General features: G+C 39.1%; 1 protein-coding gene and 1 pseudogene across 2 annotated transcripts in view; both read left to right on the forward strand.

Moving 5' to 3' along the window:
- EPS15 (epidermal growth factor receptor pathway substrate 15) overlaps positions 1-17,798 on the forward strand; it is a 156,342-nt gene that overhangs the window by 31,216 nt on the left and 107,328 nt on the right. For both annotated transcript variants that reach the window (XM_056122411.1, XM_056122410.1), the window contains exons 5-7: positions 9,880-9,975; positions 14,960-15,025; positions 17,345-17,470. In XM_056122411.1, coding sequence (XP_055978386.1) covers positions 9,880-9,975; positions 14,960-15,025; positions 17,345-17,470 — 288 coding nt within the window. The remainder of the gene's footprint in view (positions 1-9,879; positions 9,976-14,959; positions 15,026-17,344; positions 17,471-17,798) is intronic.
- Positions 46-762, forward strand: LOC130030978 (40S ribosomal protein S7-like; annotated as a pseudogene).

Consider the following 17,798-nt stretch of genomic DNA (forward strand, 5'->3'; position numbering starts at 1 on the left):
GTGGTATAAAGGCTCTCTTTCACCTTGCAGACTTCTTGCCCTCACATGGCAGAAGCAGTTAAGGATCTTTCTTAACCCTCTTTTTAAAACATAATAATCCTGTGCAGGAATGTAATAATCCTGTTCAATAATCCTGTTCAAGAATCCACTTAGCTTCCTAGTCCAGCACTCACCAAGGAGAAAGCTCTATTCAGGACGAGTGCGAAGATTGTGAAGCTGAACGAATTTGAGACCAGTATTTCCCAGGCTCTCCTTGAATTGGAGTTGAACTTGGGTATGAAGGCCCAGCTGAGGGAGCTGAATATCATGGCAGCCAAATTAAATTTGGTGGTGGATGAAAAGCTATTAGAAACTCCATTTCTGTTCCTCAGCTGAGGTCTTTCCAGAAAATCCAAGGCGGCTAGTACAGGAACTGGAGAAAAAGTTCAATGGAAATAATGTTGTCTTTATTGCTCAGAGAAGAATTTTGCCTAAGCCAACTCAATAAAACTGTACAAAAAATAAGCAGAAGCATCCTAGAAGCAGCTCTCTGACAGCCATGCATGATGCAATCCTGGAGGACTTGGTCTTTCCTAGTGAAATTATAAGCAAGAGAATCTGTGAAACTCGATGAATGGCAGTGGCTAATAAAGGTTCATTGGATAAAAAGCACAACAGAACAATGTAGAACATGAGGCTGAAACCTTTTCAGGTGTCTATAAAAAGCTCACAGGCAGGGATATTAATTTTGAATTCCCAGAGTTTCAGTTAAAACAAAAATGATTAAATAAAATACCATTCATGGTAAAGAAAAATAGAACCCACTTAGTTGTATTAAGCACCTCCCACAGACCCTCCCTCTTAATGCCATCATTTTGGGGGGTTAGGGTTTCAACATAAAAATTTTGTGGGGATATATTCAGATATGGTATTATTTTTTCCTTTGTCATTTACAAAGATTTTACTCTCTGGTTGTATCTTATTGATTAAATTTCTTAAATGTACAGGGCTATAAATAAAAATAAATCATAAGTGTTAAGATTAACCAGTACACTTGAAAGGTAGCTCTTGGCTTATTAAGTTTAAATATTCTGGTTTAGGCCTTACCTTCTCTGGGGAGAAGGCACTCTTAAGTGTTACTCAGGATGCCGGGGGTCCCATCAGTGATTCTTGGCCATCTAGAGTAGAGGTCCAATGCTAGAACCTGAGGATTCATTGTGCTTGAGCACAGCATTGTTCTGGGATCTTTGGGGCTATATCTGGCAGCGCTCAATACCTTAAGAGCTATGCCTGGCAGGGCTTGAAAAACCATGTGGTGCAGAAAATTGAACTGAGTCAACCATATGTAAGACAAGCACCTTAACCCTTGAAATATCTGTCCAGTCCCACGATCTTGTATTTGACCTATAAGCAAACAAATAATTGGTTTACGGCCCGTAAGTAAACCCTGGTCTACAAATATGTGGAAGTTATTATAGGTTGGGTACATAATTGGTGTACTTTGAAGTTCTACTTGTTTGTAATGGATTTCAAATTTCTACAGGATTAATTCAAAGCTTGGTACTTGCTAATATATTGGCTGACCACTGCTGTTCAGAGCCAGTTTCCTCTTGTGTGGATAGCTAAAGTAGGATCAGACTTATAAATGGATTGGGGAAAATTGCATGTGAGGATCCCTGAGTTAATATTACAGTCTATGGCTATTTCACCCCGCACATCTATTCTTGTCTAAATTAAGATTACAGGGCTAGATTGTAGTCCCTGTTGGAACCCCTTCAGGCATGAGGATCAACTTGAAGCATTGGAAACACAGGAAAACTAAATTCATATGTGCACCGTGGTGCTGACCACTGCAAATATTTGTCAAGAAACCTGTTTTATGAATCAGGCTCAAATACAGAGGTGAACACATGACAGATTTGGTACCTATGTTCATGATTTAACTATACATGTAATCAGTTCTTCATTATCTCCCTGGACATTGAGTCCTGAGTTTGACTTTAAGATTAACCTTTGTTAATCAGGTGACTGTATGTATAGTTTGCAGTAAAAATTGTCTCTTTGCTTTGGAGGATAGATTTTTAAATTATCATAAAAGAAAAGCTAATACTTGGTTTTGACAAAAGTATAGACAGAAGTCAGTTTTTTCCTATAAAACTGTTTATAAAGCCCTGAAGACACTGAGGTGAACACAGCAGCAGCCAGTGTCAGGATTGCCTTGGCACTCAGGATCACCATCTTGCCCTCCAAGTCAGGATTATCCTCTCCCGCAAAGTGGAAAAAGATGGGAAAGGCTGCTAACCACCCTGGCTTGGCTCCGCCCAGCCCCAGTCCCAGGACAGTGAGGCACAGTACAGCAGCAGCTGATGTTGGGGGCCTGCTGGCTTGGTACTCAGGACTGTCATCTTGCCTCCCAGGTCAGGATTATTCATGCCTGTCAAGTGTGCTGTGGCTGTGCTACATTGCTGCACATTTTTTTTTTACCTCTCCATGACAAAGTGTGAACACCCAAGAAAAATTATAACTGTAGTCACCTAGCCACATAGAAATTCACAAGAAACAACTCCAAACTACAAGTGTCACAATAGGAAGGCAGTGCAGAACCCCAGCAGGCTTGGGGAGTGAAGATGGTAGCCCAGAAGATTCAGTCAGTAATAATGAGCTGCATAGCCTGTTTGATAAGGAATTTGGAGAGTAATTGTTGAAGATGTTTAAGGAACTCAAAGAAACAATGGAACAAACCATCAATAAAACACAAGAGGATATAAGAGCAGAAATGGGGAAACCACAAGCAGAAATGACAAAACTGAGAAACTTGGTAGGAGAAATGAAAAACTCACTGGAAGGCCTCAGTGGCAGAGTAATAGCTGCTGAGGACAGAATCAGTGAGCTCCAATATGAGGTGCAGAAAACCTCCAGACAACAGCAGAAGGTGGGAAAGGGCCTGAAAATAAGCAAATAGCTGACAAGAGAACTTTGGGATGAATTCAGGAGGAACAATACAAGAATCATTGGGGTCCCAGAGGACCAGGAAAGCAACTCTGATGAGGAAGCAACAGTTGAAAAACATCATTGCTGAGAACTTCCAGAACTGAAGAGTACATGCACCCAGACCCAGGAAGACTGAAGGGTACCAGCTAAAAGAAATCTAAATAGGGGCTGGAGCAATAGCACAGCAGGTAGGGTGCTTGCCTTGCATGCGGCCTACCCGGGTTCGATTCCCAGCATCCCATATCGTCCCCTGAGCACCGCCAGGGGTAATTCCTGAGTGCAGAGCCAGAAATATAACCCCTGTGCATCACCGGGTGTGACCCAAAAAGCAATAAATAAATAAGAAAAATCTTAATACTCCAAGACACATCCTGATGACAAAATCCATATATAGAGATAGAATACTGAAAGAAGAAAGATTAAATAAGAAAATTTTGCTCAAAGAGTATCCTTAAGATTTACTGAAGTTTTATCAAATGAAATGCTCCAAACCCAAGGACAGGTGGGATATAGTGAAAAACTCAAAATGAAATGAACGCCTCACAACGAATATTTTACCCAGTTAGACTCTTTTTCAGATTTAAAGGAACAATGTACAACTTTAAAGAGAAACAAGTCAGGAATTCATAGATGCAAAACCACTTTTACAAAAACTAACGGGGCTCTTTAAGACAAGACTTGTCTCACAAACATGCCAAATTCCTGCAGAATGTGGCACAAAATTCCATGATAATAATCTTTCTCAGTGTCAAGAGTCTATATGCACTAATTAAGAGGCACAGAGTGGCAGGTTGGCTTAGAAATTTGTACCCAACATTCTGCTGCCTGCAAGAAACACATTTGAATAGTCGGCAAACACAGACTCAGTGTCAAATGTTGCAAGACAAATCTTCAAGCAAACAATTCTCATTTAAGGTTGGGGTGGTCATACTAATATCAGATGTCATAGACTCCAGGCTGCTAAAGATTTTAAGATTTTAATGCAAAGGTCATTTCTTAATGACCAAGGGATATGTATATCAGGAAGAACTCACACTTCTAATATATAAGCACGAAATGAGGGACCAGTAAAATACTTGAGACAACTGCTAATAGACTTGAAGAAAGACAATGATAACAACATAATAGTAGTTGGAAACTTCAGCACTCCTCTGTCACCTCTTGATAGATGAACTAGACTAAAGCTCAGTAAAGAAATACTTGCTTTGAAGGAAGGAACATAAGACAGGGGTTTAGTAGATGTATATAGGGCTTTTCATTCTCAAAAAAAATATATACGATTTACTTCAAGACAACTCCAACACCTGGAATTTAAATAGCTCATTACTGAGCAACCAGTAGATCAGAGAGGAAATCAAAGAGGAAATTTAAAAAATCATGGAAACAAACGAGAATGAGGATACTACCTACCAGAACTAATGGGATACAGCAAAGTCAGTGTTAAGAGGAAAGTTTATAGCAATACAAGCATTCATCAAGAAGGAGTGGCCCCATAAGGAACTTGACTGCACAACTTATGAAACTGCAAAATCACCAACAAAAGGAGCCCAAAGTGAGTAGAAATAAGGAAATAATAAAACTTAGAGCAGAAATTAATGAACTGAAGTCCAGCTAATAAAACAGTTCAAAAGATCAATGAAACCAAGAGCTAGTTCTTTGAAATAATTAACAAGATGGATAAACCACTAGAAAGACAAAAAAGAGAAGCCTTAAAAACTCAATCAGAAATGAAAGCGGGGACATTACAACAGATACCACAGAGTTCAAAGAATCCCCAGAGATTACTTTGAGAATCTTTATGCCATGAAATGAGAGAACCTAGAAGAAATGAATATATTTTTGGATTTCTGTAACCTCCCATGGCTGAACCAGGAAGATTTGGGGTATCTGAACAGATGTATCACTATTGAGAAAATTGAAACGGTAATCAAAAGTCTTCCCCCAAACAAAAGCCCGGACCCAGATGGATTTGCTAGTGACTTCTGTCAAATGTTTAAAGAGGGCCTACCCGAGATTAGTACCAGGAGGTTTGCTCCATGGCTTGGAGGCTAGCCACACATGCTAGGGGAAAAGGGAGCTCAGATAGAGAAGGGAGTACCAAATAAAGGGTGTTGGGAGGATCCTCCCAGAATGGGAGAAGCATGCTGAAAGTAGACTGTAGACCAGACATGATTGCCACTCAGTGTCTCTTTTGCAAACCACAACACCCAAAAGGAGAGAGAGAACAAAAGGGAATGCCCTGCCACAGAGGCAGGGTGGGATGGGGGGGCAGGCGTGTGGGAGGGATACTGGGACCAGTGGTGGTGGAAAATGGGCACTGATGGAGGGATGGGTATTTGATCATTGTATAATTGAAACCCAAGCACAGAGATTTGTAGGTCTACAACTGTACCTCATGGTGTTTCACTAATAAAAATTTTTTAAAAAGTAAAAAAAAAAAATAAAGAGGGCCTACTGCCAGTCCTTTTCAGTCTTTTCCAGAAAATTGAAGAAATGAAAACACTTCCAGTTTCTACAAAGCAAACATCACCCTGATACCAAAATCAAACAGAAATACCATCAACAAAGAGAACTACATGCCAGTATCTTGATGAATTCAGATGCACAGAATCTCAACAAAATACTAGCAAAAGGGATCGAACAATTCATCAAAAAGATCATACACCATTTCCAAGTAGGATTCATCCCAGGGGTGGAAGGATGGTTTAACATTCACAAGTCAGTCAACATAATACACCTATTAATAAAAGCACTGTAGCACTATTCTCCTGTTGTTCATCAATTTGCTCGAGTGAGCACCAGTAATGTCTCCATTGTGAGAATTGTTGTTACTGTTTTTGGCATATCGAATACGTCACGGGTAGCTTGCCAGGCTTTGCCATGCGGGCAGGATACTCTCAGTAGCTTGCTGGGCTCTCTGAGAGGGGCGGAGGAATCTAACCCAAGTCAGCCGCGTGCAAGGCAAAGACAAACACCCTACCTGCTGTGCTATCTCTCCTGCCCATCAATAAAAGAAAAAATAGAAATTATATGGTCATATCAATAGATGCAGAGAAAGCATTTGAAAAGATCCAGCACTCATTCATGATAGACATAAAATTCAACAAAATGGTGATTATATTGAATAAATTTGGTATAATCAAAGCCATTTACCACAAGCTCACAGCAACCATCATATTGAATTGGAGAAAATTAAAAGCCTTCCCTCCAAGATCAGGCAGAAGAGAAGGTTGCCCACTCTTACTACGTCTGTTCAGTATAGTACTAGTAGTATTCACCTTAGCAATTAGACAAGGAAAAGTTATCAAGGGATTTACAGATAGGAAAGAAAGAAATCAAGAGCTCACAGTTTGTCAGTGACAAGATACTATATTTAAAAAATACTAAAAACTTAACAGAAAAGCTACTGGAAACAGATTTGTATAGTAAAATGGTAGACTGAAAAATTAATATGCAGTGCTAAAAGTAGACTATAGACCGAACATGATTGCCATTCAATGCCTCTTTTGCAAACCACAGCATCCAGTTGGAGAGAGAGAACGAAGGCGGGGTGTAATGGGGGGATGTGGGGTGGGAAGGATACTGGGATCATTGGTGGTGGAGAATGGGCACTGGTGGAGGGATGGGCACTAGATCATTGTATAACTGAAACCCAAGCACAAAAATTTGTAAGTCTACAACTGTACCTCATGGTGTTTCACTAATAAAAATTTAAAAAAATTAGTATGCAGAAGTCTATGGTATTTCTATATACACATAATGAAAGAGAAGAAAAAGATACTAATTCTATTCACAATTTGTGACTCAGAATATCAGTTACCTTGGAATCAACTTAACTAAAGAAATGAAAGACATATACTAAGAAAAATTACAAAACACTACTTCAAGAAATTAAGGACACAAGGAAATTAAAACATAACCACTGCTCATGGATTGGGGAGATTAATATCATTAAAATGGCAATAATCCCAAAAACATTGTACAGATTCAGTGCAGTCCCTATAAGGATACCCGTATCATTTTTCAATGAAATAGATCGAAAACTCCTGAAATTAATATGGAACAATATCACCACTCCCCCCACCACCCATTCCAGTAAATAGCCTAAAGCATCACTTTGCCCAACTTCAGACTATACTATAAAGTGGTAGTGAATTGAAACAGCATGATGCTGGAATACAGACAGACATGCGTTCAGATTAGTGGAATAGAGTTGAGCATTCTGAGATAGACCTTCAGATATATGATCAGTTCATCTTTGATTAAGGAGCAAAAAACATGAAGTGGAGCAAGGAAAACCTCTTAAGCAAATCGTGCTGGTGAAGCTGGTCAGCTACATGCATGCAAAAACTAAAACAAAAACTCAGACCTCTTTCTAATTCCATGTACAAAAAGCCTAACCAAAGACCTCAATATCAGACCTGAATGTATAAGATATAGGCAGAATTCTCCATGACATTGAAGCTAAAGGCATTTTCACGGATGAAACATCATTGACCAAAAGAAGTGGAAGCAAAGATGAACAAATGGGATTACAGTAAGCCATCTATCATGTATCTGCACCTCAAAGGAAATAATGAACAGGATACAAAGACAGCCCACAATGGAAAATATTACTTACCCAACATCCATCTGATAAGAGGTTAATATCAAAGATAAATAAGGCACTGGTGGAACTTTACAAGGAAAAAAATTAAACCCTTCAAAAATGAGACAATATAAATAGAAATTTCCTCGAAGAAGTAATATAAATGGCCAAAGGCACTTGAAAAAATGCTCTACATCACTAATGGGACACTCATTCATTGATGGTGAAAATGCTGACTGGTCCAGCCTTCTTTGGAAAACAGTGTAGACATCCCTTAAAACACTAGAAATTGAACTTTTTACATGACTCAGAGACACTGCTTCTGGCATTGTATCCTAGAGGCCCCCAAAAATAAGTCAGAAAAGCCATCTGCACTCCTATGTTCATTGCAGCACTATTCACAATAGCCAGAATCTGGAAAAAACCCAAGTGCCCAAGAAAAGATGAGTGGATAAAGAAACCATGGTACATATACACAATGGAATAGTATGCAGCTGTTAGGGAAAATGAAGTTATAAATTTTGCTTAAGTACAGATGGACATGGAGAGTATCGTGCTGAGAGAAATGAGTCAGAGGGAGAGGGGCAGACACAGAATGATCACACTCATTTGTGGAATATGAAAAAGAATAATATCCAAGGCCAGTAGAAATGAGGGCCAGGAGGACTGGTCCAAGATAGGAAGCTTGCCACAAGTTGTCGGAGAGTGCAATTAGGATAGAAAAGAGATCACTATGACAGTGTTAATTGGGAATGATCACTCTGGACAAGAACTGAGTGTTGGAAAGAGGCAAAATCATATACATGATAACATTTCAATAACAGTGCAAACAACAGTGCCTAAAACATAGAGAGAGAGAGAGAGAGAGAGAGAGAGAGAGAGAGAGAGAGAGACAGTCAGAGACAGAGACATGTTGGGGGGTGAGGCATTGGTGGAGGAAAATGCACACTGGCGAAGGGATGGGTGTTGGAACATTGTATGAAACCTAATCATGAATAACACTAACTATGTATCATGTTAATTCAGTTTTAAAAAATCACAAATAAAACCTGTTTATAGGGGGGAAAATTGGTATTTTTGAAAAAAATAAAATATTCTATTAATGTTGTTCCTTTAACATATTATAAGGAAGGTCTTCATCTATTTATTTATTTATATTGGGAGCCATACTTGGCCATGCTCAGGGCTTACATTGGGCTCTGCATTCAGGCTTCACTCCTGGTGGGCTCTAGGTACCATATGGGGTGCCGGAGATGAAACCCAGGTCAGCTGCATGCTAGGCAAGCGCCCTCCCCACTGTACTGTAGTCTCTCAGTCCCCTATTTCATCTCTTTTGATGGGAGAGTTTTATTAACTTTCCCAAGGCCTCACAACTTTTAAGTATCAGATCACAATCTGCTATTTGGTGTTGAACTGCAGAGTCTGTTCACACTGTGGGAATAGACTTGATTCTTAAAGGAGTCATTGATTTTCACATACAATGAGAAGAGGGTCAATGTTGGAATACTTAGTATATGAAGATTTACACACTTAAGGAAGCGTTAACTCCAACTGAAGAAAATTGAAAAGTCAGAAAACAGGAAAGCTCATCAAAATTGTTGGTGGAGAGCTTCAGGGAGGATCAAAGTGTCTAGGCTTCCAGAAGAACAGCAACAGAAGAGTAAAAAACAAGGAAAGAGTAAAGAGTCGTTAAGATCATTAAGCAGTGACACAGACAATAGTTTCTCTACTTAAGCATGGGAGTTAAAGTCAGATTGCATAAAAGCTCATGAAGATAAAGAACTGAATCCATGCCTCACACCTCACTGCAAGTGCTCTGCCGCTGAGCTACAACCTAGCCCTTAAGATTTTTTGTTTCATGCTTAAGTGATAAGTAGCTTTTCTTAATATCAAATACTTTTTGAAACATGATTATCACTTTTGCATAATTTTCACACTAATTTAAATATATTCGTATTTAGCAAATTTTTATATTTGAAATACTTGCCCTGAGAGACCTCAGCTTTAAAGAAAAGTACTATAATTTATTTCTGGCTTTTTTGGAGCCACACCTGGCAATGCTCAGGAGTTAAGTTTGGCTCTGAGCTCAGGAATGACTTCTGGCAGTGCTCAAGGGACCATATGGGATCCGGGATTGAATTTGGGTTGGTAAATGCCCTATCTGCTGCTCCGTATTCCAGCCCCCGTACTGTAATATTGTTGCTATATAAATACTTGGGTAGTTGTGATTTAATGTTTCATATTATAGGTGTGCATGTGAGTGGATGATAGATGGTGGAAAAATAGATTGTGCTGTTAATATCCATCCTTTTCTTTCTCAGGAATTCTTTGTTGCTTTGCGTCTCGTAGCATGTGCCCAGAATGGATTGGAGGTTTCGCTGAGTAGCTTGAACCTGGCTGTCCCTCCACCAAGATTTGTAAGAAATATTTTCAATTTGTTTTTTTTTAACTTAACAAAATGATACCATATAATTTGAAAGCTATAGTTATTGTATTATTTTTTTCCTTTTAACATCCCTATCAGCTTTCTTACTTCTATCTCAAAGGCTGCTGCTGTTTTTGTGTTTCTTATCCTTCCAGAGCTATTCTTTTATTCTGTGTGTGTGTGTGTGTGTGTGTGTGTGTGTGTGTGTGTAAAGAAATACAAATGTATATTTTTCTCCCTTTGGATTGTGACATAATTCTGTTCTGAGTAGGGACAGGGGTTGTGCAGGGGTTTGGCTGACCTGGCCGCTCCTTTTGAGATGTTTTGGTTACTGGCTCTGGTGCTGAGGGAGACCACATAGTGCTGGGGAGTGAACCCGGTCTTTGTGCAAACAATGCATGTGCACTCGCCCTTTGAGCCATCTCCCTAACCCCCTTCTTGAAAGAATTAATGTTTTAGATATCTTTACGTACCGTTACATTAAAGCTTATTAAGTATGTTTTGTAGAGCTACTCAGAATTTCTTTGTTTATATTATTTACTGTAATTTCCTGTTGATGAGCTCTTAGCTTGTTTCTATTACATTTTGATATAACATTATATTGAATAATAACCTTGAAAATATATATCTATATATGTGTCTTTTTGTCTGTATGGCGTAAACACTCAGGTGGGGTTACTCTTTGAAGAGTTGGTGCCGTTGTAATTTTCACCATATTATTAACATGTCTTTCATAGTGGTTACATTAGTTCACAATCCCACCAACTATTTGTTGAATGCACTTTTGCTTACATAGTGTTGTCAAACTTTTGGATGCATGCCTGTTTGATAATTGACAAGTGTAATGTAAGTGTAGTTTTAATTTGTTCTTTTGGTTTTTTTGAGTTTGAGTAATCTCATGTTTATGCCAATTACATTTTATTTTGGTTTTTGAGCTATATCTGTTGGTGCTCAGGGCTTCCTCCTGACTCTGCACTCAGGGATCACTCCTGACAGGCTTGGGGACCATATCGGGGCTGGGGATTGAACCCGGGCCTATCGCATGCAAGGCAAGGGGCTTCCCCTCTGTTTTTTCTCTCTGATCCTTGTAAATTACATTTTCAAGTGTGTTTTTACAGCCTCGCCTAATTTTGAGGGGCTTGTTGATCATTATCTTAGTGAATCTTAGTTGTGCTTCTTATATTAGAAAAATACCTCTTTGCACGTTAGAGTTGCAACTAATTTGTTATTTGTCCTTTGACTTCTTTTCTTCCTCCTCTGTACTATCATTCTGTCTCCTGTCCTTTGACTTTGTGGTGATTCTTTTTTTTCTAATTAAAAAAAATCATTGTTGGGGCTGGGCTATAGTAAAGTGGGTAGGGTATTTGCCTGGTACGTGGCCAATTCCAGTTCAACTCCTGACACCAAATTTGTTCCCCTGAGCCTTCCAGGAGTGATCCCTGAGTGCAGAGCCAGAAATAAGCTCTGAACCCTGTTGGTGTGGACCGCCCCTGCCCCCTCAAATCATTGTTTTGGATCTGAGTGGTAGAGGTAGAGCTTTTTTGTGCTAGATCCTGGCACAACAAAAAAGAGGAAGGAGGCAATTCAATAATTGTTTTTAAGGAAGGAAAAAGAAAAAGAGAGGAATACATTGTGTTTAAATTTCTCTTTGGGGGCCGCACTGGCTTGTGCTGGGGCTGCTGTGGGTGTGGCATCGTTCTTTTTGGTGCTTGAGGAACCAGGTGCTCCATCCTTTGAGCTATCTCCCCAACCCTAGTATTTATTTTTTTAATTTAATTTTATTTTAATAAAGTTGTTCACAAAGATTTATTATATTCAGTATTCCAATGCCAATCCCACCACCATTAAACATTCCCACCAGCATTATTTCCAATTTTCCCAACCATTAGCCAAGCCTGCCCCAATAGCAGACCCTAAATAATTCATTTGTATTGTTTGTTATGAATAATTAGCTAAAAATGATCAGAAAAGATTTCCTTAGAAGAGTGTGAAGATTGTTATATTTCACCCTGGAGCCATTAAGCCCTTGGATAAAAGATTACTAACATGTTGTTAAAGGATACACCCTGTGTTTTAATATTTTCTTAATTGAGATTGGTTTTCTTCTACTTTACGTCCCATCCAACGTGGTGTGCTACTCCTCATAAATCAGTGGAGTAGAGTATGAGATGTCGCTCTAGGAATTCTAAAATTTTGAATGGGGTGATAGAACTGGAGTTCAGTTTTTAACCAGTTGGTGACTTGGGGATCCAAAAAGCATCTCTGCAGCTTGTTGATCTCTTTCCAGATTTGTGAATCTCTGGATCATGACCGATTAATGAGCTTGTGGCGCCAGAGGCAGTTCATGGGTGGACTGCCAGGCTCCAGGAAGAACAGGGGAATGGGAGGAGGTCGCCTATCCCTGACTTCATGAGAGCTTGGAGACTTTGGTCATAAAACATGCATACTTGAGGTTTTCAACAGTTTCATTCCTAGATGAGGCTTGTCCTGAGCCTGTGGAGTCCAGCCTGTATCATGATGGTGATTGGATTATGGAAGCCCAACCCTAGTATTTAAAAATTTTTTTTTAATTATTTTTTTATTTTTAACATTTTTTAAAAAAATTTTATTAGTGAGACACCATGAGGTACAGTTGTAGACTTACAAATTTTTGTGCTTGGGTTTCAATTATACAACGATCAAATGCCCATCCCTCCACCAGTGCCCATTTTCCACCAACACGGGTCCCAGTATCCCTCCCACCCCCCATCCCCCCATCCCACCCTGCCTCAGTGGCAGGGCATTCCCTTTTGTTCTCTCTCTCCTATTGAGTGTTGTGGTTTGCAAAAGAGGCAATGGGTGGCAATCATGTTTGGTCTATAGTCTATTTTCAGCATGCTTCTCCCATTCTGGGAGGATCCTCCCAACACCCTTTATTTGGTGTTCCCTTCTCTATCTGAGCTCCCTTTTCCCCTAGCACGTGTGGCTGGCCTCCAAGCCATGGAGTAAAATTCCTGGTACTAATCTCGGCCATTCTTGGGTGTTAGTCTCCTATTTTGTTACTTTATGTTCCCCAGATGAATGCAATCTTTCTATGTCTATCCCTCTCTTTCTGACTCATTTCGCTTAACATGATACTTTCCATGTAGTACCACTTGTATGTAAATTTCGTGACTTTGTCTTTTCTAACAGCTACATAGTACTCCATTGTGTAGATGTACCAAAGTTTCTTTAACCAGTCATCTGTTCTCGGGCACTCAGGGTTTTTCCAGATTCTGGCTATTGTAAAGAGTGCTGCAATGAACAAACAAGTGCAGATGTCACTTCGACTATACTTTTTTGCCTCTCTGGGATATATTCCCAGGAGTGGTATTGCTGGGTCAAATGGGAGCTCAATTTCTAATTTTTGGAGAATCGTCCATACTGTTTTCCAAAAGGGCTGAACCAGTCGGCATTCCCACCAGCAGTGAAGGAGAGTCCCTTTCTTGCCACATCAGCGCCAGCACCGGTTGCTTTTGTTCTTGTGGATGTGGGCCAGTCTCTGAGGTGTGAAATGATGTCTCATTGTTGTTTTGATCTGCATCTCCCTAATGATTAATGATGTGGAGCATTTTCTCATGTGCCTAAAAAAATTTTTTTTTAACTTTTAAATTATTTCTGATAAAGATTTGAGTATGGATTCACATTTATGTTTTTCCAGATAATTTACCCCATAAACCTCGTACAGTTTTTTGAATAATCACTTTTTTCTTTACTGATTTGAAATGCCACCTGCATTATTTGCTGAAATGTCATGTGTGATTTGTTTTCTGTCGAGGTTTTTGTTATTACCTATTAATCAGTTCATATTCTGATCTGGTCTCCACGCCAGGTTGTTTCCACTCAGGGTATCACAGAGGGGGGCGGGTGAGAGCCCTCCCCGCCCCAAGGGCTTTTGCTGTGTGACACATCATAAGACATTCCTTGCCCATTTTCCATAATTACCACAGCATATTTGATAAATATATATATATTTATATATATATTTTAAATATATATATATATATAGCGCTACTGAGAGTATCCCGCCCACACAGCAGAGCCTGGCAAGCTAGCCATGGCGTATTTGATTTGCCAAAAAGTAATAACAGGTCTCATTCCCTTGATCTGGAAAGAGCCTCCCATACGTTGGGAAAGACGATTAAGGAGAGGCTGCTAAAATCTCAGGGCTGGGACGAATAGAGACATTACTGGCATCCGCTCGAGTAAATCGAAGTACAACGGGATGACAGTGATACAGTGATTCTGATCTCACATTATTATAGTTCTCATTCTTGTTAGTTCACTTTTATATCTGATAGTGCTACTTCTTCCTATATTAGCTCTTTCCCAGAAGTTTTGTAGCTCTTCTTGATTGTTTTGAAATTCCATATTTTAATATTATTTATTATCAATGTAGCTTGAATTTTGTGATTTCCCCCCACCCCCCCAGTTTAGGCATGAAGTCAAAGGTTATTATGGGGATTTGTTGCCCAACTATGTTATTATACAAAATTTCAAATATATTCATTTGTCTGCATAAGCAGATAAATATAATTATGTTGCCCTAAACAACAAAAATTATTTTAAAAATTATATTTAAATTCAACATCATGTACTTATTACTTAGAAATATTAAGCTGAGTTCTTGTTATAGCTGCTGTGGCATCAGGGAAAAGTCACCAATTAATAATCCATAGATACTTTTGTTATATTTAGCTCTCTGGTAACAAAATTTCATCTCTAACACATGTGTTTGCTAGTCCACAATTATTTATGCAGACAACTTTGCAAAAATAGATTTTGTTATTTGTTCCAAAATGGTCTAATGGATTAATGTAAAATAGTTCATTTAAAGTAGTATTCTGTGTGCATTGAGAGACAGTATTTTAGATGAATGTTTTAAGTCCAAAGACCAGGTTTCCATCACTGCTCAGAGATATTAGGGTTTCAGCTCTGTGCTGTGTGTTCCTTTTCAGCATGATACCAGTAGTCCTTTGCTAGTCAGTGGAACGGCTGCAGCTGACCTCCCGTGGGCTGTAAAGGTAAGTAAACTTGAGACTTTTCCTTCTTTGCTTCCTTATAATATAATCCATATAATCCTTTCTTTCTCCCTATTTTTAACATGTAAGTCGGAGAAAATCTTTGTCAGATATTTATTTTCTATTATTCAAGGACATTAGAGGAAAATATTGATACTTAAACATCTTTAATTGATTAATTTTGGGGTCCTTCCAAGCAGTGCTCTGGAAGCCTGGCAACCCCTTGCAGGAGTGTTCAGCCAACCGGACCAGCAGTTCAATGAGAGCCCTCCCTGCAGTGCCAGGAACACCCAGTCCACCCTGGCACCTCCAGGGCTGCACCCTCGATGCTTGGGGGACTTAGTGGTGCCAGGGATCGATTCAGGGTCACCCAAGGCTAGTGCCTTAGTACTTGTGCTATCTTTTCAGCCCCTAGAAATCCTTTGAGGATCTAGTAGCACTATCAATAATTTTTTAACAATTTATATTGACCTGTTAAGTGTAAACCCAAAATAGTTATGTCATAATACCGAATTAACTAAAATATTTGATAAATGGGCTGGAGCAATAGCATAGCTGTAGGGCGTTTGCCTTACAAGCAGCCAACATGGCCGACCCGAGTTCGATTCCTCCGCCCCTCTTGGGGAGCCGGGCAAGCTACCGAGAGTATCTCGCCCACATGGCAAAGCCGGGCAAACTACCCTTGGCGTATTCAATATGCCAGACACAGTAACAAGTCTCATGATGGAGACGTTACTGGGCCCACTTGAGCAAATCGATGAACAACGGGAGGACCGTGACCGTGACCATTTGATAAATAGGTAGTATCTTTTTTTTTTTAATTTTTAATAGTGAGACATCATGAGGTACAGTTGCAGACTTACACATTTTTGTGCTTGGGTTTCAATTATACAATGATCAAATACCCATCTCTCTAATTAGGTAGTATCTTATTGGTGTTATTCTTGCTTTAAAATTCAAGTTAATAATCTCTGTGATTCTTAAAAATTCTTTATAAAACCTTAAATAGTAAATATTGATAATTTAAAATTGCATGTTAAAATATTCAAATTGCAGACTTAGAATGGTATTAGAATATAGCATATCAATGACCTTTAATAAGTATCTACGAAAAATCAGAAAATAATTGTTAACAATCTTTTTCGTTTGTTTTGGGGAAATATCTGGTGGTGCTCAGGGCTTACTCCTAACTCTGCACTCAGGAATCACTTCTGGCTCAGGGTGGGAGATATTTAGGATGCCAGGGACGAACTTGTGTTGGCCACATGGATGGTAGATGCTCCACCTGCTATACCACCTCTTTGGCCCCAGAAAACGAATTTAATTTATATGGGACCAGAGCGATAGTACAGCAAGGACGGCATTTGCTTTGCATGTGGCCAACCCAGGTTTGATCCTCAAACATCCTTATTTGGTCCCCAGAGCCCACCAGGAGTGTTACCTGAGCACAGAGCCAGGAGTAAGCCCTGAACACTGCCAGATGTGGCCCAAGAGCAAAATCAAAAAGTAATTTAATTTTGTGTATATTTGTATTTGCATAACTTGTATGTTAATTTTAAAAATTGTAAGATTTGATCTTGACTGAGAAAACACTGAGTAATAGGGTTTTAAAATATATATATAAAACTAGAATTTAGATAAGTGTTATTGATTAAAATATAAAAAGTCTTGCTTTTGGAAAAATGAGGGGAATTTGGTATTTATTTTTATGATAGTGGTTTTCTTTTTAAAATTTAACTTTGTAGTATAAATAACAGTATAGAAAATCACTGTGATTGACTGGTTATGTATTCTTATGGCAAATAACACCTTTTCTGTTAATCTGTGTGAGAGCATTTGACTAAATGCTTTTGTCAAAGCCTCTCACCAAAATCTTTTAATTCTAGCCTGACGATCAAGGTGCTAAGTGTTTTAGCTACAAAAAGAATTTGGGGCATACTGGACTTTGAGGAGAATTGCTTTTAAATTATTATTTATTCTAATACAGTTTGAGGAATATGAAAAATACTTTTTCAGTGGTCACTTAAAAATTACATGGTTGGGGGCTGGAGAGATAGCACAGTGAATAGGGCGTTTGCTTTGCATGCAGCCGAACTGGGTTCGATTCCCAGCATCCCATATGGTCCCCTGAGCACCGCCAGGAGTAACTCTTGAGTGCAGTGCCAGGAGTAACCCCTGTGCATCTCCAGGTGTGACCCAAAAAGCAAAAAAAAATAAAAATTAAAAAAAAAATTACATGGTTAATTCTTTGAGGACTTGCTATTATAACTTCAGTTAAAGTTTTTCATTATTGTTTAACTTGTGACATTTTTTTCATTACAGTCTGAAGATAAGGCCAAATATGATGCTATTTTTGATAGTTTGAGTCCAGAGAATGGATTTCTATCTGGTGATAAAGTGAAACCAGTGTTGCTTAACTCTAAGTTACCTGTGGATATCCTTGGACGAGTAAGATATTGTTAATTCCTAAATGATTTTTAAATGTACTTTAATTTATTATCTACAAGAATTTCTGTAAGAATTTCTGTAAGTAGTCACTGCTCACTTCTTTAAAAAACACATGGATGGGGGCTGGAGCAATAGCACAGCGGGTAGGGCATTTGCCCTGCACACGACCAACCCGGGTTCTATTCCCAGCATCCCATATGGTCCCCTGAGCACCTCCAGGAGTAATTCCTGAGCGCAGAGCCAGGAGTAACCCCTGTGCATTGTCGGGTGTGACCCAAAAAGCAAAAAAAAAAACACATGGAATGAACTTTTAAGTTGTGCTGTTACA

The sequence above is a fragment of the Sorex fumeus genome, unplaced genomic scaffold (assembly GCF_029834395.1).
Source record: "Sorex fumeus unplaced genomic scaffold, SorFum_2.1 ptg000045l, whole genome shotgun sequence".
Lineage (NCBI taxonomy): Eukaryota > Metazoa > Chordata > Mammalia > Eulipotyphla > Soricidae > Sorex > Sorex fumeus.